Here is a 27774-nt window from a genome sequence, read left to right as displayed (position 1 = left end):
AAATATACACAGTACACAAATTTAAATTATGTCAAAGCAAACTTTTATTTTGGATTTGATTATTATCGATTGCACTAATATATAATAATGCAAATGATCAAACTATAATTCTAATTTCACCTGGAGTGAAGCTACGCAACTGACATGTATAGGTCATGTGATGATGACAAAATGGTGAATGTAGTACATCAGAGTTCCATTCATACTAATCACATTTATATTGTATCGAACATACTTTTCTTACGGCCGAGTGGTACCTTTAAGTTCAAATGTAGTACCTACTGAGTACAGAGCGATTTCGGAAGCAGCATATGATAACATTTTCTAAATTCTCTTTTACAGCGACCCACCCGTGTTCCCGTGACAACGGAGGCTGTTCACACATCTGCATCGCTAAAGGTGACGGGACGCCTCGCTGCTCGTGTCCCATGCATCTGGTGCTGCTTCAAAACCTGCTCAGCTGCGGAGGTACATCTCACAAACACACCTACAGTCGCAGTCAAAATTAAAGAGCCCTCCTGTGAATTGTTTTACAAATATTTCCCGAATAATATTTAACAGAGCAAGGAAATTTTCACAGTATGTCTGATAATATTTTTAATATTTATTAATAAGTCTCATTGTTTTATTTTGGCTAGAATAAAATCAGTTTTTACATTTTTAAAACCATTTTAAATTGAAAATTATTAGCCATCTTAAGCAATATTTTTCAGATAGTCTACAGAACAAAACACAGTTATACAACCCTAACCTGCCTAATTAAGCCTTTAAATGTCACTTTAAGCTGAATACTAGTATGTTGAAAAATATCTAATGAAATATTATAAAGGTAAAAGGAATGAGTTATTAAAACTATTATGTTTATAAATGTGTTGAAAAAAATCTGAAAAGTATATACTAGGGATGTAACAATATTGTAAATACCGTCATAACGCAATAGTAATTTTTTTCAATATTACCGTAGGCGGATGACTCAATAAAACTATATTTCTGAGAAAAGTTTGCTTAGGCGAATGAAGCGAACGGGAGGTAGCGGGAACTACAATTGCCATCAGCCCAGGCGTGGCCATCATCCTTTGCGGTCTGTTGTCGCTACAGATCCAGTAATGCAGAAATGGAGTGTGTTGCTAGTAGCGGGAGAGAAAAAGAGCTGGAAATGATCGAACCTAAAGCGGGTTTTAAATCGGATGTGTGGAAGCATTTCGGTTTCTTTCCAAAAAGATACGAAAAAGGAGAAAAGATGACAGACAAAGAAAAAAAACAATATGCAGGCACTGCCAGGCTGTGGTGAAATATAAGTCAGGGAATACGACTAAAAACAGTGATGGGGACTGCAGAACACAGCACACTTGTTAGATTGATGCAGACATTGACTTGTACTGCAAAGAGACCTCTATCTCACTCATGGCTTGTCCTCTCAAGTGGAGGAAAGACAATGCACAACGTTACCCACTGCTTTCAACCTTGGCTAAATCATATCTCTCTGTCCCAGAAACCTCAGTCCCAAATGAGAGGGTTTTTTTCTGTTGCAGGGGACATGCCCAGAGATCCCAGCTTTTACCAGATTATATTTATATGAAAATTTTCCTTAAAAAAACCCATCTCTATCTGAGTGAGTGAGTGATTAAATGTTGAATGTGATGAGTTTTCACAAAACTAAATTGAAACTACTTTTTTATATGGTTTAATAGTTTTTTGTTATTAAAATTGAAAAATTGAAGTTCCTGTTTCGAAACTTACAGATAGATGGCTAATTTGTATGTCATTGATATGTTCACTGCTAAGGTAAATAAACACTTTTGGCACTTTTTTCAAGTATTTTCATTAGTTTTGTTTTTCCTGTAAATTATTCAATAAATACCGTACCGTACCATTCATACCGAGGTATTATCGTACCGTGAAATTCTGATACCGTTACATCCCTAGTATATACGCTAACCACAAAAATACCCACAATTCTCTTCAGAGCCTCCCACCTGTTCGAGCGAACAGTTTACCTGTGCTACCGGTGAGATTGACTGTATCCCCATGGCGTGGCGCTGTGACGGCATCGCTGAATGTGCAGACAACAGTGACGAGATGAACTGTCCCATCTGCTCCAAACTGCAGTTTCAGTGTGACAAAGGCCAGTGTGTGGACATTCAGGTGCGCTGCAATGGAGAGCCTGACTGCGCAGACGGCTCCGATGAACAGGACTGTGAAAGTAGGTCTCGTTTCGCAGAAGCTAGTTGCACTAATGGAAGCCATCTAAACTAACAGCCTCTCTTTTTGCAGCCATTTGCCTGTCTAATCAGTTCCGTTGCGGCAACAGCCAGTGTATTCTGAAGAAGCAGCAGTGCGACTCCTTCCCAGACTGCACTGATGAATCTGACGAGCGTTTCTGCGGTACGTTAACCAATACCTTAGCATCTGACCACACATCGATATAACAGTGCCAGCAAGACACACTTATCCCTATTTGGCTTGTTCACAGACTTCCCACCACCACCCAACGATCTTCCACGTCACACCAGCACCATCGGCCCAGTCATCGGCATCATCCTCTCTGTCTTCGTAATGGGAGGCATGTGTTTCGTGTGCCAGAGAGTCGTGTGTCGTCATTACAAAGGCCCCAATGGAGGATTTCCACACGAGTACATCAGTGGGACGCCCCACGTGCCACTCAACTTCATCGCACCCACAAACTCGCAGCATGGTAAAGGTCTGGCATTTCCAGTAATTCTCAAGTGTTTGGATGTTTGAAGCCTTTTCTAACCTTCCTAAATAAAAGTATTCCAGGGCCTTAGCATCTGTCTTTGAGTTCAGTGTGTGATGAGTCTATCTCCGTGTCACAGGGATATCATGTGGGAAGTCAATGATGAGCTCAGTGAGTCTGATGGGCAGCAGTAGCAGCGGAGCTCCTCTCTATGACCGAAACCATGTGACAGGAGCTTCATCCAGCAGCTCTTCCAGCACCAAAGGAGCATTTTACCCACAGGTACAGTGCAGTTCCTCAGTTTGTGGTCTTCTTTATTGTGTAGGCCAGTGTTTATATAATCATTTTTTGTTGTCTGTTCTATGTATAGATGCTCAACCCTCCTCCATCGCCAGCCACGGATCGCTCACTTTACAACGCAGAAGTTTTTTATTCATCCAACAGCCCGTCAACAACCAGGTCTTACAGGTATGTTGTAAACCACAGATCCCGAATGGGTAGACTAATTGATAAATGGACAAATAGGTCGGTGGATTGAGGAGAAGGTGGTAGGAAGGTAAGTGGACATACGTTAGGTCTGTAGATTGGTTGACGGGGTAGAATAATTGTTAATATAGATTGCTGGATAGGTAGGCGAGAAGGTAAGAAAGTAGATATAGATTAGTGGGTAGGGTGGATAGATAGTTGGATCATATAGGTTAGGTTGGAAAGTGGGTGGATAGATGAGTAGATGGCTTGGTAGATGTATAGATGGGAAGCAACTTGGGTGGATAGAAGGATTGCCACTTTGCAGGTGGAGAAATGGGTTGGTAAGAAGGAAACGGGTAGATAGGCCAGTAGTTGGGCGGAAAGATGGGTAGGTAAGTAGGTGTAGGGTCAGTGACGTAGCGAAAACTGCATAGACCCCCCTGCATAATCAGAATAGCCTATATAGTTGATTTTACATTATAAAAAATTATTACAAATGAGAATACAATAAAATCATGATTTTTTGTTTTTTTACATTTAAATGACTCATTAAAAGCTTGTAAAAAGAATCCAACAAGCATTTTACCTTTAAAATGTCCATAAAGTCCATCATCTGAAATGGCCATCTGACCCACACACTGATGTTCAGTGTTGAGAATAATCTGGAAAGCCTGTCCTGGGTCATTGTGGACAAATTCTTCTTGTTTGTTTTGTAGATAACTGACCAACAAAAAAAGATCATAATTAAGATTAGAAATGACATCAAATTAAATTAGTTCCAAAAACAGTATTTCTTTTCAACAAAACCATGAAGTGGTCCAAAAAAAATCTTCTTTCCCCCCCTTTTTTTTCTGTGTACTGCTGACTCCTATCCCACAACGTAATGGTGTCTGCATTTAACAAATTAAACAAAACAAATCACAAACAAGTCATATTTTAACAAAATAAAAGTACAACAATTTTAAAAATGGCTTGGAATGAATGACCCCACATTTTTCTCTACATAATTGTTAAGGATCTGTAAAAAGGTAAGTGGGCCTGTAGGTAGGTGGATAGATGGACGAATGGATAGATGGATTGATTTATTGATTGATTGATGAATAGTTTTATGATAGATAGATAGATAGATAGATAGATAGATAGATAGATAGATAGATAGATAGATAGATAGATAGATAGATAGATAGATAGATAGATAGATAGATAGATAGATAGATAGATAGATAGATAGATAGATAGATAGATAGATAGATAGATAGATGGATGGATAGATAGATGGACGGATAGTCAGCTAGATAGATGGATAGTCATGGATAAATAGATGGATGGATAAATAGATGGATGGATAGTCAGTTGGATGGACGGATAGTGGGATGGATAGATAGTTGGACGGACTGACGGATGGATGGAAGGATGGATAGCCAGATGAATAGACAGATGGATGGATAGTCAGATAGATGGACGGGCAGTGGGATGAATAGATAGTTGGACAGATAGTCAGATGGATGGATAGTCAGATGGGCGGATGGAAAGACAGACAGTAAGACAGATAGACAGATAAATAGACAGACAGATGGACGGACGGACGGACGGACAGACGGACGGACAGACAGACAGACAGACAGACAGACAGACAGACAGACAGACAGACAGACAGACAGACAGACAGACAGACAGATAGATAGATAGGGGAATGGAAATGTTGATTGTCTGGTCAGTAGGTGAGTAGTAGGTGACAGTATACAGGTAAGTGGTTTGAGAGGTTGCTAGATATATATAAACTCTTATAAATGCACAGCTAAGTATTTTTTCAGCTTTTACTGACCCAATATTCCCCTCTTTAGACCATATCTGATGCGAGGGGTCGCGCCCCCCACCACCCCCTGCAGCACAGACGTGTGCGACAGCGACTACACCACCAGCCGCTGGAAAAGCAACAAGTACTACATGGACCTCAATTCAGACTCTGACCCCTACCCTCCACCCCCGACCCCCCGCAGCCAGTACATGTCAGCAGAGGAGAGCTGTCCACCTTCACCCTCCACCGAGCGCAGCTACTTCCACCTGTGCCCGCCGCCCCCCTCGCCCTGCACAGACTCCTCATGACACCCGGCCACCTGCCGCCCTCTGTAAATACTTTTAAATAGCTCCAAAAAGAAGACACTAAAGATTTTATTTTATTCTCCCATACACACACACACACACACACACTCACACACGCTTTTGTTCAAGAATCATTTCAGCTTTTTGAGAAGAGGAGCAGGACATTTTCGGCCTCAGTTTTAGATGTACAGTGGACGTGATTGGACGAGTGAATTATATTATGACATTATTTTTTAGATATATAATTCCCTCCCAACTATCAGCGCTTCAATATGTCGGAATCCGAGCATATCGATTCGGTATGATTTTTATTTACGCCTAATATGAATTAAAAAGGAATTAAATCGCAAACCAAATTATAACACCAAAATCGTCCACTGCTGCGGAGTTGTACATACGTGTAATTAAGTAAATATTTCATTAGTTTTTTTTTTTTTTTGTAATGGCCACAAGGTGTTGTTTTGATTGTTTTTATGTGAATATGATACGATTCCAAGCATATGTTTGGTTTGTTCTGTTTACCAAAAGTGTGTTTGCTGCTATTGTACATACGTATTGTACTGTAAATAATGACGAATGAAAACAGCCAGCTAAAAAGTTTTGTTTATATAATGAGAACTGACCATAGACCATTGTACAATTATTATTATTATTATTATTAATCTTTCATAGCAAAAAAAGTTCTTGAGCGTCGCTTTTGTGTATAGTCATATTTGAAAATACAGTGCATTTGGAAAGTATTTGTATAGCTTTACTTTTTCCACATTTTTTTATGTTACAGCCTTATTGCAAAATAGATTAAATTCCTTTTATTTTCTCAAAATTCTACACACAATACCCTATAATGACAATGTGAAATCAATTAAATGAATTGTTGCAAATCAATAAAAAAAAGAAAAATTACATGTACACAAGTATTCACAGCCTTTGCTCAATACTTTGTTGATGCACCTTTGGCAGCAATTACAGCCTCAAGTCTTTTTGAATATGATGCCACAAGCTTTGCAGACCTGTCAGAATTATTGCCCATTTCTCTTTGCAGCACCTCTGAAGTTTCACAGGTTGGATGGGAAGCGACAGTGTACAGCCATTGTCAGATCTCTCCAGAGATGTTAAATAGGATTTAAGTCTGGGCTCTGGTTAGGCCACTCAGGACATTCACCGAGTTGTTGTGAAGCCACTCCATTGATATTTTGGAGGTGTGCTTTGGGTCATTGTCCTGCTGGAAGATGAACCATCACCCCAGTTTGAGGTCAAGAGCACTCTGATTTTCATTCAGGATGTCTCTGTACATTGCAGCATTCATCTTTCCCTCTATCCTGACTAGTCTTCCAGTTCCTGCTGCTGAAAAATATCCCCACAGCATGATGCTGCCAACACCATGCTTCACTGTAGGGATGGTATTAGCCTGGTGATGAGCGGTGCCTGGTTTTCTCCAAACAAAACGCCTGGCATTCACTCCAAAGAGTTCAATTTTAGTCTTATTAGACCAGAGAATTTAGTTTCTTATGGTCTGAGAGTCCTTCAGATTCCTTTTGGCAAAGTCCAGTCGGTGAGTGGCTTCTGTCTGGCCTCTCTACCATACAGGCCTGATTGGTGGATTGCTGCACAGATGGTTGTCCTACTGTAAGGTTCTCCTTTCTACACAGAAGAACGCTGGAGCTCAGAGTGACCATCAGGTTATTGATCACCTCCCTGACTAAGCTCCTTCTCCCCCGATCACTCAGCTTAGATGGCCAGCCAGCTCTAGGAAGAGTCCTTGTGGTTCAAAACATCTTCCACTTAAGGATGATGGAGGCCACTGTGCTCATTGGAACTTTCTGAGCAGCAGAAATTTTTCTGTAACCTTCCCCAGCCTTGTGCCTCAAGACAATCCTGTCTCAAGAGGTCTACAGAAAATTCCTTTGTCTTCATGCTTGGTTTATGCTTTGACATGCACTGTCAACCCTGGGACCTTATATAGACAGGTGTATGTCTTTTCAAATCATGTCCAATCAACTGAATTGACCACAGGTGAACACCAATTAAGCTGCTGAAACTTCTCAAGAATGATCAGTGGAAACAGAATGTACATGAGCTCAATTTAGAGCTTCACGGCAAAGGCTGTGAATACTTATGTGCATGTAATTGTTCAGCTTTTTTATTTTTTATAAATTTGCAACAATTAAAAAATATATGTTTTTTCACTTATTCACATTGTGATTATGGGGTATTGTGTGTAGAATTTTGAGGAAGTAAATGAATTTAATCAATTTTGAAATAAGGCTGTAACATAAAGAAATATGGAAAAAGTGAAGAGCTATGAATACTTTCCGGATGCACGCTACATGTGAAATGCCATTATTTTTGAAGGAGATAGTATCTTGTTTAAACTCGCGTTTTAAAGAGATAGTGTCACTAAAAATGAACATCGTGTCCTTGGAGATGTGTATGACTTCTTTTTGTCTGTTAAACATTAAAGGAGACATTTGGCACAATGTTCAAGCTGCTCTTTTCGGCGATGAAATCGAATGAGGGCCAGACAGCAAGTCAAAGTATTCTGAAACCAAATCAGAACTTAGTGGTAACACTTTATTTTGATGGTTTGTTTGTTAAAGTTGTACTGCATCTACATGTCAACTAGTTTTATAAGATTATAAGTAGACTGTTGGGGTGTGTGTAAGTTGACGTACTTGCAAAGTTCTTGTAGTCGGTTAAACGTCTGTTTAGCAGCAGTATCTACAGATATTAAGCAGACAGTCTACTAATACTCAAATGGACCATTAAAATAAAGCGTTACCCTTTAAGTTTTATTCATTCATTACATTTCTTAAGTTTTGGTCACTTTTATTATATAAAAAAGAGCAACTTAAACATTCTTATAAACATCTCCTTTTCTACACTATACAAGTTTTAAGCATTTCAGATGACATGGGAGTGAACTATCCCTTTAAGAAAGCATTGCTTTTTAGTAAACAAACAATTATAGTAATAATAATACAGTTAAACTAAGCTATGATTGGAACATGAGGATCTGTGGTTCATTTTACCATAATATTATGGTAACAAACGCTTCTTTTATTTAGAAAAGTGTGGATCTATTTTTCTTTTTGTCTGCTAAAGTTTAGGCATCGAACTGTGTTTCCCTCTTCTAATACTAATTCGACAGCAACGTTCATTTTATTTAGGTTAAAACATTTGTAGCTCACATTGAAATGTCTGTTTGATTGAAACAATCTTAAAATGTACTTGTTTTTCTTTGCCAAAATGAGCACTTATGGAAATCACACATGCGTAATCGCTAGAATTATAGTATTAGGAAACAAACTACACGATTAAATGAGTTTTAATCTGAACTCTGACTGATAATGTTAGTTGTGTTTTGACAGATAGCCACGCAAAAGAAGACAAAACTGTCTTTCAATTCAAATTTTAGTTGTGATTTTAGACTCAACAAAGACCAGCTTAACTTCAAATTTTATTTCATTACATTTCCCTTGAGGTAACATTTTTTTCTGCCTTAAATGTGACTGAATGGAGTTTTTCTGGATTTTTATACCACTTTAGCAGATCTGGAGTTTGAGCGCATCCGTCTAGACTCTAGATCATACCATCCACTCAAAGCCGAGGCGCTTTTGCTATTCGGTGCACCACCAATGTCTTTGTTTTGTGTACAAAAATGCCTCATATAATGCACATTTGTGACAATTTTTGTATCAAAAGCATTTTTATATATAATAAAGGTTCTATTTTAAGAAATGTAGCATTATTGTATTTGTTAAGGATGCTGCTTATGACTTATTTTCATATGAATTATTCAATCTGTTCAAGCTATATGCACTTTAACTTTTTAGTATTATAGTAATCACATTATTTGGTATTATTTGATAAAGACTACAAATGAAATGAATGAGCTTTTTTTCAGATAATAATATTTACACTCGATCAACTTTGAGGATTATATTGAATATTGTGTAAAGAGTGTTTTCATGTATCATAGAACAGCAATAGGAGCCAGTGTAAACTGGCTAAATGTGTGAAATGTCGGGTTCCCATACTGTTCCCAAAACATGTTCTAGTTTGTACTTGGCAAAAAAAGTTGTTGTTTTTTTTTTTTGCATAAGCAGAGTGTTCCCTCAATGTTAGGATAATGCCCCCTGAACATTCTTTTAGGTTTGCTTTTAGTTCATTCATTAATTTTCTTTTCGGCTTAGTCCCTTTATTAATCTGCCGTTGCCACACTGGAATGAACCGCTAACTTATCCAGCACGTTTTTATGCAGCGGATGCCCTTCCAGCCGCAAGCAGTGTTGGCCGTGATGGCGTGGGTTTCCAACGGGTGCTCCGGTATCCCCAACAAGTCCAAAGACATGCGCTATAGGTGAATTGTGTAAGCTAAATTGTCCGTAGTGTGTGAATGAGTGTGTATGGGTGTTTCCCAGTGATGGGTTGCAGCTGGAAAGTACTTTTCCTGTGCTTCAGGAACCCTGCAACAGTGAACGTTCTCATAACATTTTAATTTAGTTCACAAAAAAATTAAATAAATGGGCATCCGCTGCGTAAAGCATATGCTGGATGAGTTGGTGGTTCATTCTGCTGTGGCGAACAGGTTGAGACCTTTTTTTCAGAGCTATAATGCACAGAAACGTAAAAGCGAGTGTAAACTGAAAACATTCCCAAAACATTCTCAGTCAGTACTTAATAAGGAAAGTTTTCTATATTTAAATAATTATAATGTTTCCTCAAAGTTTCCCGGAACATTCTTTTTAAAATTGATACAAAAACATATTAAAAAGTTACTGCAGATTAGTTTTTGGTTACCAAACACCCACTTTTTATGGCCACCAGATTCAAAGAGTTTTTAAATCACTAATTTTAAATCGAGCACATTTGTCCTTTCTCATACTTAATCTTTCGCTTTTAACACTGAACATTTACGAATAAACATTACGTCAGAGACAGAGCAATGATGACATTTTGAATGCGTCATTTACAAAAATTAGGACGATTTTAAACATCTAAAAACTTTCAATACTGGTATTATTTAAATGCGGTTTCTGAAATATTATGGTAAATAAATATGTTATTTGTCATAGTCCTTGGAAAAGATTTAAAAGAAAAAAAAGTAATTAAGAATTTCTTCGTTTTTTTTCAAAGCATCCTTTTACAGCAGGGGTCGCCAATCTCAGTCCTGGAGGGCCGGTGTCCCTGCAGGGTTTAGCTCCAACTTGCCTCAACACACCTGCCTGGATGATTCAAGTAAGACCTTGATTAGCTTGTTCAAGTGTGTTTGATTAGGGTTGGAGCTAAAATCTGCAGGATACCAGCCCTCCAGGAAAAAGTTTGTTGACCCCTGTTTTACAGTGTCAATGTTGTAATGTAATGACAATACGTTCAGTTAAATTCAGCGTAAAACGAGATGAAAGACTGTGTAGCCACTCGCGCTGTCAGGAACAGCAGGCGATCTGAAATCAAATATTTTAATTTAAATGCTGTAAATGAATCAGATTTAGTTCAAAACATACATATGACAGACAGATAGAGGACAATGCAGAGACTTTGGTGGGTGAATCAAGGCAGATTCTGCTTGACTAGTGTGCGTTGAGCTCAATTGTGTTTTAAATATGATTGTTTATGTTTTTATTGGGATAAGTTATTATAAAAAAGTTATTCTGTATTAGTTAATAGGATTGAAAGTAAAGTTTTTATATTAAGGAAAAATAATATAAATTAGGAAAGTATCCATGGCAACTTTAATGTAAAATAGTTTTCAGGGCTCAACGATAAGGACTGCTTGATGGCCTGGGACCAGCGTGAGAGACGCTTGGGACAGTAGAAAAGATTGTTACTGGCCTGATTGTCACCAAACTTTCATTTGCCTGTGACTATTTGTCAATACACTCTTAGAATCAAGAAACGATTTGTGCTTTTAAACATTTAAATGCCACCTTTTTCTGTAAAGTCATAAACACTATATTGCTTTTTGGTTCCTATTATCTGATTGGATGTTGTGAGTCATTTTTTCTGTAGCGAAGAGATGGCAAAAATATGGCAACATCAAATTATGAGGCTAAAAGAAAACCTGTTTCTAACACTTGAACAGAGATTTACGTGGGTACAACATGACGAAACATTGTGATATTTTGAAGTTTGCCATCAGTTTGGCAAGTCAGACACCTTTTGCTTTGCAAAAGTCACAGAGAATTAGTCATTTTTGTTTACATAATTTGAATTTTGCTCTAATACATTACCATTTTTTAATATAAATCTAGATTCACAGACATTATTTTGACACATTATTTAAAACCTGGCTTAGAAATAGCTATTAACTTTATTTTTTGGTGGGGCTAGTGAAAATGTTGGCAAAGGGCAAGTAAAAATCTAAAGCACTGGCGCAATTGGGCCAGTAGAAAAACAATTCTTAGCGGCGAACTTTGTTTTGGTATTTATTTTCGGCCCAGGTAATGAAAGAGATTTGGATTTTGGCCCTTCATACAAAAAAGTTCGGACACCCTGATCTAGAGGCCTTCATCGTCAAACGGTTAAGTAGGCTAACGTTAGTTGTTAATATTAGCATTAAACGCGAAGTTAATTGCTAAAATTCTTACAGATAGCCATTAAGGTAAAGTTGGTTTTATATTTGCAAATTGGTTCATTTATCTGTCTCTATATTGTTTACCACGCTAAATTGAAAATTTTGGTCAGAATTAGCGTCCAAGTAACTTATGACTTTAAAACAACATTAGCACCATATAATAGACTGTAAACTGTGTTCTTTGATAATCAATAGCCCCTTTCACACATACAGACCTTTCCGGAAAATTACCGGCAATTTTCCGGAAAGGTTGTATGTGTGAACAGGTCCTTTTTGAAAATACCGGTAAATTCGTTCTGGCTATTTTCCGGAAAGAGAAGTTGTAACATTACTGGCAATTTGCCGGAATGCTGCGCTGTGTGAACGCAGAAGGAAGATTTCCGGAATAAGCGTGTGCACGTCTAGAACGTGCTGACGTAAGACGTCTGCTTTAGCCAATCAGAACAGTCAGACGCATTTACGTCCGCGCGGTTTATGAGAATAAAAGCCTTTGAATATTTTCCCAGACACATTTAGCTGCTAGAAGTTAGTCAGATCACGTTTATATGTTCTTCTTAATGCCAACTGTGTAAATAATCATCGATGAGATGCTTATGATAAGCCGTTGTTTGTTTACCTTCAAGCTTTGCGTGTGCCCATGAAACAGCCTGCACACGCACATATTATGAACATCTCGAAATGCGAAAGTGATCCTGCGAAAGTTGTTTACAATATTGATCATCCACAGAGTTTGTAATTTAGTCAAATGTTTACAAATACAAGCGCAGCCGTTTAAAGCTCATTTGTGGTGAATGATGTCAGAATTTACCGGTATTTTGGAATGGATGTGTGAATGCTCTTTTCCGGAAAAATTCCGTAACGTCCTCGCCTGTGTGAACAGCGCTTTTTTGAATTTACCAGTAAAGTCGTTCCGTAAATTTTCCGGATATTTACCGGTATCACTGTGTGAAAAGGGCTAAATGGCTGCTAATATTTTTTGGAATTCGCAAAAAATACTTTTCTTAAATTATATTATTAAGGAGAATGACTGAACATTCGAATACAAAACCAATTTCACCTATAAATTCTTACAAATAACTTAGCCCCTTATTTCAAACGACGTAAGTAACGTTAGGCTAACGTAAGTTGATGTAGAATGTATAAATTCGTTATTTATGATATAGCAACTCAACTCACCCTCTTATTCTGCTACTACAGTCGTGAAATAGCTTAAAGTATGGGTCTTTTGGAAAGCAGGTGTGTTATTATTTCGGTAAGTGATCCGATGTAGGTTTACACTGAACGAGCAGCCCGAGGCCTCAATATGGCAGCTGTTAATTGAATTGAGCGAGCGCGTCTCAGTCCAGTGGTGAAGCAACAAACATGAGCAAGAATGCAGAAACACACTGGATTAATCCAAACAGAGCGTTATGAGATGTTATTGTTGAGTGTGACACTGCTGAAGTGGAGTTGCGTGTTCAGGTAATAAAAGAAATCTGTGCTTGAGCTTTGCCAGGCCTCTTTTTCAGGATTGTGGGTGGTTTGTGTTCTGCTGCCCTCTTGTGGTTTAAAAGAAGAACTATTATCTTATATTATTCATTTATTTTATTTTCGGTTTATTAGTCCCTTTATCAATCTGGGGTCGCCACAGCGGAATGAACCGCCCACTTATCCAGCATATGTTTTTACGCAGTGGATGCCCTTCCAGTTGCAACCCATAACTGGGCAATAGTGTTATATTATGTTAAAAATATTTTATTTTGTTAATGAAAACCTATAGTCTCACAGAGACAAAAATGAAACATGAACAGATATGAAATACTATAAGATTTTTTTATTATTAATATTAATTTTATTTGAATACAATGAAAATGATTAAATGGAAACAAGGAGTGTGTGTTTATAATAATAAAAACTTTTGATATCGAATTTTAGTTATTTTGTATTATTAAAATTTGTGATAAAATATTAGATTCTACAATATTATTTACACATTTGATTATAAATTATTGTTATTTATGTTGCATAAAAATGTATAAATAAAATTTACATTGATAAATATAATATAAATATAATATAAATAATTGTATTAAATTGATCAAATGTTTATATTATTATCAAATATTGATATATTTCTATAATATTTAATTACTATTTAATAGTTCATATTTATATTGTGTGCATGTTTATATTAAAGAAAACATATATATATATATATATATATATATATATATATATATATATAACTAGTCATTTTGTTTTATTAATTAACTTTTTAGGTGAAATATTAGCTACTACAATATTATTTATACATTTAATTATAAATGATTGTTATTTATTTTGTATAAAATTAATAAAATGTGTAGATTATTATCAAATATTAGTATATTTCAATAATAATTTAATTATTTCATAATATTTCATATTTATATATACTGTGTGTGTTTATAATAAATCAGGCATTATTTAAAAATGTAAATGTAGTTCTTTTGTATTATTAATTAAATTTTTAGGTGAAATATTAGCTACTAAAATATTATTATTTATACATGTAATTATAAATTATTGTTGTTTATTTTGTATAAAATTGATAAAATTGTATTCAATTGATAAAATCTGTATATAATTATCAAAAATGTATATATATTAACAATATTTCATTTAATTACTTCATAATATTTCATATATTGTATGAGTGTTTATAACAAGGAAAGCATTTTAATATAAAGGTAGTTCTTTTGTATTATTATTTTAATTTTTAGGTGAAATATTAACTTCTACAATATTATTTATACATTTAATTATAAATTATTGTTATTTATTTTGTATAAAATTTAAAAAAAAATGTATCAAATTAATAAAATGGGTATATTTTTATCAAATATTTATGTATTTCAATTATAGTTAATTTTATTACTTTATGATATTTAATATTTACCAATGTGTGTGTTTATTTTTGAGATTTATCATTAATTCAACATTGTTGTTAATTACTTTATTTTATTGTGATGGTAAATATTATTGTAGATAAAATATTATTTGTAGTTTGTTTTGACAGATTTGATATAATACGTGATTATTTATATAACTTACAGTTGATTATAAATATTTATTAATGATTAATTAATCTCAAAAAAATGTGATTGTCCTCTTTCTATAATGATACCTTAGATGACAAATTATTAATATATTTTTATATATCTCAGCAGCCCTGGAAACGTCTCCATAACACATTTATCAGTTACGAATGTATTTCCAATGTCTCCAACAAAAAGCGAGTGTATGCGTGTGTGATTTGTCTCTGTGTTGAAGGTCTGTGTTTTGGCTGTTGACAGATATAAGCACATGTCGTGGGGCTCCTGACGGGCTGCAGGGGGAAGGGAGACGTGGACAGACACCCCTCCATGTCCCCATCTGTCTGCTTTTGTTTATGAGCCGCGCCATAGAAGAAGAAGAAGAGCTAAAAACATGCTTGGAAAAAAAAGGCACGTGAAAACATGCTTCTACATGTCAGGAGGGAGAGATGGAAAGCACATTTACTAAGCTTTTCACTTGAGGACAGAGTGTCTTTGGGGAAATATTTCAGGGACTTAAATGTTTTTTTGGTGGCCAGCTAATAAATATAATAAATATTGTATAACTTAACACAGAATAGACTTAGTATAAAATCCACAGATCAAATTAAAATGTAATATTTTGTTGTAGGTTTATTTTTACTGCTTGTTTAAATGGATTTATTTATTTTTCAGATAATTACACTTCAAATATGTTTAGTATGTATTACTTTTATTCAGAATTGATATTAATATTAGTAATATTTGTATTTATTAATTAGCAAGTATACACAGTATAAACAGTATACAATCAATAAATAGAAAATATATTAATCTATTTAGATTTTTATGTAATATTTTATACTTTTTTAGAGATTTTTTAAATATTTTTAATAGATTTATTTATTTAAATGTCAAATAATTGCACCTCTTAGTTTTATTTAAATATTTTGAACATATAGTATTTTTTTCAGATTTAATAATATTATTTGTCATATTTATTTATTAATGAGCAAATGCACTATAAATAGAATAGAATATAGAAATAAATCACAATAAATCTAAAACAAATAAATATTTTCATTTAAATGTAGTATTTTACAATACATTATTGTTTATTATTATTGTTATTGTTTATTTTATTTATTTATTTATTTATTTATTTATATATTTCAAATAATTACACCTCCTAGTTTTATTAAAATAATTGTAATATAAATTATTTTTTATTCAAAATTGATATCATTATCAATTTCTTTATTTATTAATCACCAAATCTCTTCCTTTAGGTACGACGCCATTTAGTTATTTTTTATTTGTTAACATTTTAAATTATTAACTTTTTTAACTTTATCAAAATATTTGTAAAAAATAATTTTTTTTTTCAGATTTAATATTTTTATTTGTCATGTGTGTTTTATTTGTTAAATAGCAAATCTCTTTTTTTTGGTCTGAAACCATTTATTGAAGCCTTTTTATTGTTAACTAAAATTAAAGAAATTTGTTTTTTTTTATTTAATACTATGATAAAAATAATTGAAACAGTCAAAATGTTTTATTATTATATATTTTTTGATAATTTTATTATTTTGGTTATTTATTTAATATGATTTTAATTGTTCCAATTTTGTATATAGGTCAGAATTATTAGCCCCCCTTTTTTTCTTTTTTAAATATTTCCCAAATCATGTTTAACAGAAGAAGGAAATGTTCACGGTATGTATGATAACATTTTTTTCTTCTGGAGAAAGTCTTAGTTGTTTTATTTAGACAAGAATAAAAGCAGATTTTTTATTTTAGTTTTTAAGTTTTTATTTCTCGATTGTCTACAGAACAAACCATCATTATACAATAACTTGCCTAAAACTTTAACCTGCCTAGTTAACCTAATTAACCAAGTTAAGCCTTTAAATGTCACTTTAAGCTGCATAGAAGTGTCTTGAAAAATATCTAGTAAAATATTATGTACATAGCAGAATAATGATATTTTTTGAGAAATTGTTATAACTTTTCTTGAAAGTCAAGTTTACATACAATAAGATTATTACGCCTCTGAAAGAGCTCAGATGATGGTGTCAAGATTTTTTAAGTTTCTGATTGGCTAATTGACATCATTTGAGTTAATTGGAGGCACAACTGTAGAATAGTATTTAAGGAAAACCTCAAACACACTGCTTCCTTGTGTGACAACATGGCAAAATCAACATGCCAGATCAACAAAAAAGCCAGATTACAATTTGCTAAATTACACTGGGAAAAAGAATAATTTGAATGAGTGAATGTTTTGGAGTGGCCATCACAAAGCCCTGAATTCAATCCTATAGAAAATTTGTGTGCAGAGTTGAAAAAGCCTGTGCGAGCAAGACAGCCTACAAATCTGTTACACCAATTCTGTCAGGAGGAATGGGCCAAAATTCCTGCAAACTATTGTGAGAAGCTTGTGGAAGGATACCCAAAACATTTGACCAAAGTTATACAGTTTAAAAGCAAAGCTAAAAAAAAAAAAAAAACAAGGAAATGAATATAAACTTTTGACTGTCTAGAAATTAATAAAAAATTATAAAAATTATAAAAAAAATGATCTCATTATTCTGGCAGTTAGCAAATGTAAATCATTTAGGTACTCATAACAGACCTAAAATAGTAAACGTTGAGTATGATTTACCATCAGACATTTTTTTTTAAATGGTTATGTTCCTTTTTTTAGAGTGTATGTAAACTTCTGTTTTCAACTGACTGAAAATAAAAATCTAAACAATAGAAAACAATAATAAACTCTTTTTAAAAAATAATTAAAAAATATTAAAATCCTAATAAAGATAACACTGAATTGAGGCTCAGTGTAAATAAATCACAATACAAATTAATTTGATAATGACTCCATAATTATTAGCCCTGAGATTATACTGCTATGTATAAACATGCAATTCAGCCTAAAGTTTTATTCCTCTTAATGTTGTTCATCTTGACTGAACAAATTGCAAATCCATATTATAACACCATTATAATAACTAATAAAAAAGACAGTAGAAACTTCTTTAATGACTCCAGAAGCCTGAAATACATCTTAGCATGTATTTTACGCCATGGTCTGCAACAAGATCTTTGCCTGACAAGATCTTTGATTATTGTAGGCAGGATTGTGTTGAACAATCATACGCACATGTTAGATTCTTTACAAAGCAAAAGCACTTCAGTAATACATGTTTATAGAAAGCCACACGACAGTCTGTGATCATAGGGTTCATTTGCTGCATATGAAACACATTAAATATGGCTGCTTTTAATGTATACAATGAGTCAACCGCAGATTTTGTTATGCTTATGGAACATGCAACGCAAAATAGATCTCGCATGTCTGAAATACAGCCGTCATCAGCTGTAACAGATCAGTTGCACAGCCTGACGCCGGAGATTTATGCATCACATTTAACATAAGGGTCACACGTCAGATCCTATTTGACACGCCACACTAAAGCTCTAATTGCCTGTCTGCACTATGGGCAGTCTGTAGAGAAAAGAAAAAGGACTTTTGACCTATATTTTATCAATGATTCAAGAAATGGACACATTTAAAGGGATAGTTCACCTAAAAATATACATTTCCTGTGGATTTACTCACCTTCAGATTGTTTACATTGCTACTTGCTTGTGATGGAGGCCATGAGGAATCTGCGCACAAAGAAATCTGCGGATTTTTTTTAGCCCATCATTTATTATGTTTATTTAGGCAGGCCTAAATGTGTGTAAATAACACTGAAAAAAAAAATGATTCAATGATGATTCCTTGGATTTACTCAATTTTTTAAGTTAAGGGGTTGTAAACAATTTATTTGGGCTGAATTTAAACAAACAAATGAAGTTGACTTTACCAAGTTTAATTTGCTTTTTTAAATTCAGACCATATAAATTGTTTGCAACAATTTTGCAGACATCAATTTTTCAGTGTATATATTCCTTTTTTATGTTAATTTCATTTTAACTAATTTGCAAATATGATTTATTTACAATACAGTTTGTAAAGGAATATTTCAGCATATATATTGTATGACACTTGCTTTGTTTACCAAACAAGTGGATCAACATTTAAAACAAAAACATTTTTGCTGCTCAAACTACTTTAAGTGAGCTGAAACAACACAATTCCTGAATTTGTTTTTAAAGACAACATATTTGTTTTATGTTCAATACACTTAAATTTGTTACAATAACTTTGATTTGTGTTTGGACGACATGAATGAATTGTGCGGAACCCTGCATTTTTTTACAGAGTAGTTTAATTGCATTGTAAACCTTAAATAAATGTTTTTATTTATTACACTCCTAAAATTATTACAGCATTATATATATATATATATATATATATATATATATATATATATATATATATATATATATATATATATATATATATATATATATATATATATATATATATAAGGATTTTACTTTATATTATATATATATATATATATATATATATATATATATAAGGATTTTACTTTATATTATATATATATATATATATATATATATATATAAGGATTTTTCTTTATATTATATATATATATATATATATATATATATATATATATATATATATATATAAGGATTTTACTTTATATTATATATATATATATATATATATATATATATATATATATATATATATATATATATATATATATATATATATAATATATATAAAGATTCTACTAGTCCGATTGGGCCAATGGTTCGGATATTTTAACTTGCCCTGCCAGTATTTTCACTGGCCCCATTAAAGAAAAAAATAATTTTAACAGCTATTTTTAGCCACATATTTTAAATACTGCGTCAAAAAAAAAATAAAGTCTATAATTATTTAAGTGTTAATAATTATTCAAATAATGTATTTAAATTATATTTTAAAGTTTTAATAAATGTATAGAAAGCAAAATCCTGTGTTAACAAAACAAAAAGAGCAGTATGGAAAATGTGTGTAGTTTATTGCAGCTCAAAATTATTTAACAAAAGGTGGCCCTAATCGGGCCAGGAATGATCCCGTCTACTGTCCCAAGCGTCTCTCACACTCTGCCCCGGACCATTGGGCAGTCCTTATTGTTGAGCCCTGATAAATATACAATGTATGTATGTATATATATGTATGTTTTTTTACACATTTCTGCCCAAAAATAGTTAAAAATATCAGCAGATTATGTCTGTCCGTAGCTGTAACTTATATAAAAACATTTTAAACTGTGTCAACTCACGTGTGTATTTGCGTCCTCATAATCATTTTGCGCCATGTAGCTCAGGATCCAGACTGTTTATCAGAAAAATAATCATCTAGCATGACCACTATTTTACTCACGCCATGCAAAACATCTTGTCATAGAGTCGATAAGGTTAATTGTGGCCTGTGTAATGCTGGCCCACTCCTCTACATTAGCTACGTTTCCATCCACCTATTTTTATTTGCATTTTGGAAATGCGCATAAAAAATGGTTAATGGAAACACCAAGATGCGCATACATTTTGAAACTGCGCATTAAAGAACGTATGCGCATAACTAAGTAGGATAAACTTTTAATTCGATACAAAAAGATGCAGATAAACTGCGATGGAAACACTTTTACCGAACAAATTCCAGTATGTGCATTAAAAAGGTCATGTGATTTTGTTATAAGAGATCATGTGATGGTAAAAATGTTTGTGAATGGAGAAACCAGCAGGCTGAGCACATTGTAAAACATCTTAAATGTTGTTTTGGTCATTCTAAAATGCCTTAACCTTTCTAGTATTAGTGTTATTATATTATTAATTACCTTCAGAATCAAGAGCGTCTGTGCTCCACGTCTCACGCCTTCAAACACCACCACATGTTCACTGAGTGTCAGGATTGCCTTCTGAGGTGCAAGTCATTTATAAAATGAAGAAAAGATTCACGCAGCTTCTCTTACCACCGCAAATTCCACTTTTACTGTTTATATTTGGCCCGAGTTAATCAGGAAGTGACAATTTTGTTCGCTTTGACTCGTTGGATGGAAACGCTGCTTTATTCGCTCATCTTTTATGCAATAATCCAGTTTTGCGCATAAAGTTCATTTGCATTTTTGGATGGAAACATAGCTAACGGCTGTGCAAAGTTGCTGGATATGGGCTGGAACTGGAACACACTGTCATAAATGCTGGTCCAAACATGAACACTAAATTCACAGGCAGCAGCTCTGGTGGAATATCGTGCAGTCTGCATGTCAATTGCATGCTCACTCTAAACTTCCCGACATCTGCGGTATTGTTCTGTTTTATAAAAACTGCACATTTAGAGTTATATGCCACACTTGAGAGGTGGATGGGTTACCCCGGCAAAGGAGAATTGAGCTTATGAAAAAGGGGAGCAAAACAAAATTAATGCATTAATTTTTTTATCGAGTGTCTGTTTATCATTTTTAATTGAATAATGTTATGTAGTGTGCCTTAAATGTTAACTGACCCTAGAAACGCATTAAAACATGCAAGCAATGTGTAAACAATGTGTCACCATACTATATTTTATTTCAGCATGTTTTCCATCTATCTATCTATCTATCTATCTATCTATCTATCTATCTATCTATCTATCTATCTATCTATCTATCTATCTATCTATCTATCTATCTATCTATCTATCTATCTATCTATCTATCTATCAAGCAGGAACTGTCCCTTTACAACTCGTCTATTGTATATAATATAGCTTGGTGTAAATTAAAATCCTGTTTTATGTAATATTTGCTCTGTTGGTTTACCATTTAAAATACTTTTCTTGAGGCAAACTGGAGTCTCCATTCAGTACTATGTGGTTCATGCACTCGTCGCTGATTGGACCAGTGGCGTGTCAATCATCGTGACGTCTTATTGTTGCTAGGGCGTTGCAAAGAAACCAGCCGGTTAAGGCAATCCTGAAAGCGGCACTGGGAACCGGGGACTTTGCGTACAATTGTAAAGAAACTGTTAACGCGTCGTCTTTATGATTTGGATATGTTGGAACTTAGAGAATGCGTTCAGCGGACAGGCTCTCATAAATAAGGTGAGATAAAGCAATGCGTGCGTTTTGATGTCGCCGTACTTTTAGTTTTGAAATCAGCCTTTTATTGACATTCTCGCGACCCAATCAGAAGAGTGATTTTAAATCGACTTAAAATACGATTGGCTGTAGGTAGTGTGGGTGTGTCTTAATATTTCGTTTCGTTTAAATATTGATTATAGCATGTATTATTGCAACAGTTCTGTAATCCCATTAAAAGGCATACAGTTTTGAAGTTAATCTCCGTTTTCGGGGCGTTTAAATCGAAGATTTATCCTGGAAAACAAACACGTCCTGTTTAAATCAACATTCAGTGTAGCCAATCAGCGCTCAGCACTGGATTTTGATCGACAGCTCCTCTACCTCAGGTGGGGGTTGGGGCTGTTGAAGTTGATAACGCCGCCATCTTGAAAAGTGAACTCTGATGGTCTCTCTTTTCGCGCCTGTCACAATCTGTTATAAACACCTCATTTTTCATACCTCTCCCCGTTTTTCTTTTTTATTCCGGTGACCGTTTTACCTTAAGGTTCGCCAGTCTTCATGCCGGGCTTTGGGAGTATTCCGCTTTCTTAATCGGTACGTATTTGTGTTATGTGTGTCTCTGTTAGCTTAGCATTAGCCAGCTGCACTTCTCTGTTTTGCCGAGTCAGAATGGGTTGTATTTTCAACACTTTATCTTATTTGTCTAAATAATGCTCACATTTAAGATGTGTACGGCATATTTAAACCCACCCGGGGTCTATAAAAGTTTCAAATATGTATTATCTTCCCGGCGGAAGCTCAGTGTCGGCCAAAGCCGGGCCCCGACATGCTGAAAAACTTCAGAAAGTGAGACACAAAGGTTGTGTGTCATAAGCCAGTGAGCTGTCCACCTAGACAACACTTTGCGGTAAGCAAACCTCTTATGAAAGTCCCATTGGAATGTTTCTACTGAACTTGCTTTCCCCAAAGTGCTGTCTAGGCAGACAGCTCACTAGTATTTGATGCACAGATGAAAGCCCCTTTTAAATTATATTTAGGACCCAGTGTTTATATTGGCCTCATTATTAAACGTCACTAGTTCTTTCTTATTGATCATTTAGGATTTTTCTGAAGGGTTAAGAGTTAACATGCGTTTTAGTGGACATTTTGAACGCAACCCTCATGCTCTGTTCGATATGTGCAGATCACAGGTCTGTGTTATTTGGCTCATGTCTTTTTGTCTTATAAGTAACTACGTTAGGGATTGGCTTCTGTTATCACGCTCACCCTTGTAAACAGTCTTAGTTGTTTTGACATGGCAGCACATTTTTCTAGTGCACTGAGGCAGATCATCTTTTCAGACTTGATTTTGAGTGCAACCGGAGGACTTGTGGTGGTGGTGGTTGTTGTTGTGGCCTCTGGGATGCTGGAGAGGTTTGGCAACCCTTTTTATAGCCCCAGAGAGGGAGTCACGAGGATTTTCTTCAGCACAGAGTTACTCAAGCTGAATGGTACAGGTGATCTAATGTCAGTTTGTTGTTCTTCGACCTTTTTGCACAGGATAAAGTTGGTGGAAGTGAACCTGAAAAGATTTGAACGGCAATAAATACACAGCTTTTTGATAAAGTATGAGACTAGCAAATCTGTAGCAGAAATTGTCATCTCATGGTGAAAATACAAGTTTAGGTTTAATGCAAATATCTACATATTCCCGACAACTGAACGCATTACGTGACAAATTTCCGTACTCTAAAGATAAATAGTCTAGGTCAGAAGTATATTATGTGCTTGATGCTTTTATGCATTTTCGTGTACCATTAAATTGGCATAAATATAGTCTCAGATGCTGCGGTGTAGTTCATCTATACAATTAAATAAGAGCTGTCTGGTTCACCGCTGCACATTTATTTAAAACTCGTCGTGCTACATGCGTCACTGTCCTGACTAGCGAGTTCAGTATCAGAGGATGTGCTGCTGATAATCATTTACAGATCTGTCACTTTCATGCACTGTAATTGATGCTTGTCACTTATGCTATTTTTATATGTCAACATTGTAATTTTCGGGACTTTCATTTAACTATTAAGTGTCTACAATTTCGGAAAGTTGCCTTTTTTGGTCTATGCTGCATTTATTTGATTAATAATACAAAGAAGTGTATTAAAGGAAAATAATAGGACTTGCAATAGGATCACTTTTTATATAACGATTTAACCCTTTAACTAACCCAACCAAGATAAACATTTAACTTTGAAACACTTAACTCCTAATGTTGCTAGTTAAAACACTCAATGCATTTTTTTTCAACACATCTCATAATTTTTAAAATATCAACCTTTACCAAATGGTCGATATGGCGGTTTGTTAAAAGTATCGGAATTAATACATATGCTATGAAAAATATAGTGTATAGACCAATTTATTTTAAAATAGAATCAAAATAAAACATTTTTGAATACTAAATCACCTTTATTTTTTAAAGCATGCCATTAAAATATTTCAGATTCACATTTTCTTTTTTTTCTTCTTTTTTTTTTTTAGAATAAAACCAAAATCAAGTGTAGTAGTGCAACAGGATTATCTTTGTTTGATTTATTTGTAAATCAACAATGCTGTGCAGTGTAAACCATTATTTAAAACTGTCAGAATATGGTCAACCATTTGGTAGAACAGGCAGTTACATTTTTAAGCTAAATTTTTAGCACCATTATTACAGTCTTTATGGTCACATGATTGTACAGAAATCATTCTAATAAGCCGATTTGGTGCATGTATCAGCATTGAACATGTTATGTTTTTGTGAAAAAATAAATAATAATAATTCTTAACTCTTTGACTCACTCTATTTGCCACTCTACACTAAATATTGCCTTACTGCAATATTTTGACTGTTTCAAATAATGACTGTTCAAGGCATTTATAGAATGACTGTTTTAAATAATTGTTTACACACTGCATTGATGGTTCACAAAAAAATCAAACACACATAATCCTATTGCATTACTACACTTTATTGTGATTTTATTGTAAAAACAAACAAACAAAAAAATGTGTAATATGAGAATCTGACATACTTTATGGAATTTGTAAAAATAAAGGTGATTTAGGATTCTAAACTGTTTTATTTTGATTGTTTTTGAATAAATTGGTCTGTACACTTCATATTTTCAGATTTTTATAGTATATGTATTCATTCTGGAACTTTTACCATAAATCGACGTGTCAACCATTTGGCAGAGGTTAATATTTTAGAAATTATTGGATGTCATGAAAACAAAATGCATTGAGTGTGTTAACTAGCAACATTACGAGTTAAGAAATGCAATACAAACATTTAGTATTGCAATTAGGTAGTTAAAGGGTTAAAATAGTAGAAACGTCCAGTATCTGTGAAGGTCATTTGATGTATTTGAAAATACTTTAAATAGCATTCATTATTTGTATATAGATAAAAGACGGGACACCCCATTTTGGCATCTAATTTACAAAAGTAATGTTTTACTTTAGTATGCTCATGCAGTATAAAATATTTTTATAAAAATAAATAAACAGCCCATATATATTCAGATGTACAAGTGATTATGCTAAATTATAATATGCATTAAATGAATAACTTCTTTCTTCGAACAAATTTAGTGTTTAGAAAGCTAATGGCAAACTATAAATATTTAATGTTTTTGCCTGATCTTTTTCTTTTTAATAGTCATATAATGTGTCAGTTTTTTATTGTGTTTTGCAAGATATTTTGGATATTTTGAACTGTTGCTATGCTTAAAGTTTTTCTATCTCCTTTAAATCATGATAACAATGTAGGATAGTCATTATAGGGGAAAAAGTGAAATGTGACCCATTTTTAAACCCCATGTGTGGAAAAAGTAAAGATTGATTACACTTATTCTGATGCTTAAATCCCTTTTCTACGTCTGTGCGTACAGCTGAGTTTACTAGAACTGCTTGATATTCTAGCACAAATGAACCTGCTACTAATAATACTAAAACGTGACTGTTTCAGGAAATCGTGAGTTGTGTGTGGTAATTCACTTGTGATGTCAATATCACATTTAGCTTTTTCTTTCAGTTTTTTTTTTTTTTTTTTTTTTTGAAAAAAATCCTAAAATGTTTTATCAGTGTTTTTAAAATCTGTAAAAAATGACAACACATGTTTGCTGGGGAATGGATGGAGGCCAATGTCAAAGCTCTTTTGGGTAAACCTAACCCAACCCCCTTAATCTATTAATAAGCCTTTCCTTCCTCTTAGCCATTCATGAAAGTCAAGATGGCTGCTTGCCTGCGTTTTGTAACCTTTCACCTCAGTGGTGCGAGTCCATCCACCTTGTAGACTGGAAAAACAGTCTCTCGTCTCGATCTTTAATAATGCATCGCTGCGTGCTGCTGTCTCCAGCTATAATAATACGATGCCAGAGCTGTCAAATGGACTTTTGCATTTAATCTGGTATCATTTAATTTCAGGCATTACATCACATGTACATTTCTTGAAAGAACCGCTTACTAAAAGGAAAATGAAACTGCAACGTCATGTACAGATTGAGATAGTAATCATTACAAAATATTTAAAAGAGGTAGTCTGGTAAAAGTGAAGCTGTATTTCTTTTCTTTTTTTCAGTTGCTAAGTTGTCACAACAAGGAACTTGTTTGGTTTTCTCAGCTGCCTTTTATACAGTGTCCCCACAAACAAAACTACTGTTTGTTTTGTCAGTGCCATTTTTGTGCACTGTTTCTGTATGAAATCATGCTCTTTATAGAGTTAGAATAGATTTAACATTTGGAGGTTGTTTGTTTAAATTTTGAGCATTTAAGAGCATGACAAACAGGAAAATAATCTCGTTCTTCTGTTATTTGTTTTTTTTTTAATGCCATGCCTGTGACTAAAAATAGCTGTTAGCAAAGAGCAACTCCAGCATTATGGTTGTGACATTTGCAGTAATAATTTAAAACATAAATTCACAGAGACAGTATGCGTTAACATTATATTGAAACACCTGTTTATATTTTCTAAAACTACTGAAAAGAAAGTCAAAGGATCAGAAAAATGTTGATTTGTAAACATTTGATATTTTTAAAAATGAAAATAAACATGCGTCATGGATGTGATCAAGCGGCACCCTCCTGCTCTTCCTCGTGAAGCCAATATGGAAGTAACTGAAACTGCAATTCATCAACTCTCCTTTGGGGGCAGGCTCCAGGAAGTCCAGATATTCACTGACTGCAATGCTAAATTAGCCAATTTTACAGCTGATAAAAACATGTTTACAGCCTGGTACAAAAGATGGTTTTGGTGCATATTGTTAATATTATCCTTTATGACATCTGTGAGGTGGTGAATTTATTTCGAACTCATTCGTTTAGTTTTAATTAAGTCTGCATAATTAAGGGCGTAGCCACTTGAGTGTCAGCTAGGCCTCGCCGGTTATGCCTGGAATTCATAGCCTTGCTTTTACTAACACGGACTATGTTTGAAGTATTTGGGAGTTATTCGTGTTTTCCTCCTGTAGAAAAACACGTCATGAAAACAATGCTTTATTGATATAAAACCCAGCACATGTGGTCAGAACACAAGAGTTGCAGGTAGAGAAGTATTAAGCATTTCTCCTTAAAAAAAAAAAAAGCCTGTCTAAGCAAAATGTTATGCTCCGCCTCTTTGCCCTTTTTTGGTCAGCCCAGGTCATGCGATGACATGCAAACATAATGATGACAGTTGGCCACGCCTACTTGTAGCTTAATTTGCGCTCTTCAGAAATCTACGGGTGACATCACAGTAGGGCTGGGCGATTTTTCTAATTTTTTTCGAATTTACTTTTTAAGATGATTTAATTTTGAATTAAATCGAGAAAGCGTGATTTTTAAATATATATATATATATATATATATATATA

The 27774-nt window shown here is 34.1% G+C and overlaps 2 protein-coding genes and 1 long non-coding RNA gene across 49 annotated transcripts in view; 2 read left to right on the top strand and 1 right to left on the bottom strand.

Moving 5' to 3' along the window:
* Positions 1 to 9000, top strand: part of lrp5 (low density lipoprotein receptor-related protein 5) — a 127174-nt gene extending 118174 nt beyond the window's left edge. Inside the window, 7 exon segments of one of the 2 annotated variants that reach the window (NM_001430956.1) lie at positions 343 to 468; positions 1967 to 2203; positions 2275 to 2385; positions 2474 to 2695; positions 2835 to 2977; positions 3066 to 3163; positions 5008 to 9000. In NM_001430956.1, coding sequence (NP_001417885.1) covers positions 343 to 468; positions 1967 to 2203; positions 2275 to 2385; positions 2474 to 2695; positions 2835 to 2977; positions 3066 to 3163; positions 5008 to 5269 — 1199 coding nt within the window. In that variant the 3' untranslated portion in view covers positions 5270 to 9000. 2 annotated transcript variants of the gene reach the window in all.
* LOC141380906 (uncharacterized) lies at positions 25 to 13284 on the bottom strand. The gene is made up of 3 exons (XR_012400274.1): positions 13016 to 13284; positions 3750 to 3883; positions 25 to 3603 (listed from the first exon to the last, which is right to left on the bottom strand). It is a non-coding gene; the product is annotated as an uncharacterized lncRNA (long non-coding RNA).
* Positions 13285 to 21749: 8465 nt separating this feature from the next.
* The window catches only part of ppp6r3 (protein phosphatase 6, regulatory subunit 3), a 28287-nt gene continuing 22262 nt past the window's right edge, over positions 21750 to 27774 (top strand). For 23 of the 46 annotated variants that reach the window (XM_068217323.1, XM_073941773.1, XM_073941767.1 and 20 more), the window contains exon 1: positions 22306 to 22495. The gene's annotated coding sequence lies outside the window, so the exon portion shown is untranslated. Of the gene's footprint in view, positions 21923 to 22305; positions 22496 to 27774 lie in introns of those variants that run through there. The other 23 variants (XM_073941780.1, XM_073941774.1, XM_073941768.1 and 20 more) reach the window with 2 other exon arrangements.

The sequence above is a fragment of the Danio rerio genome, chromosome 25, assembly GCF_049306965.1.
Source record: "Danio rerio strain Tuebingen ecotype United States chromosome 25, GRCz12tu, whole genome shotgun sequence".
Classification (NCBI taxonomy): domain Eukaryota; kingdom Metazoa; phylum Chordata; class Actinopteri; order Cypriniformes; family Danionidae; genus Danio; species Danio rerio.
Note: the sequence above shows the minus strand (reverse complement) of the source record. Positions and strands in the feature narration are given on the sequence as shown.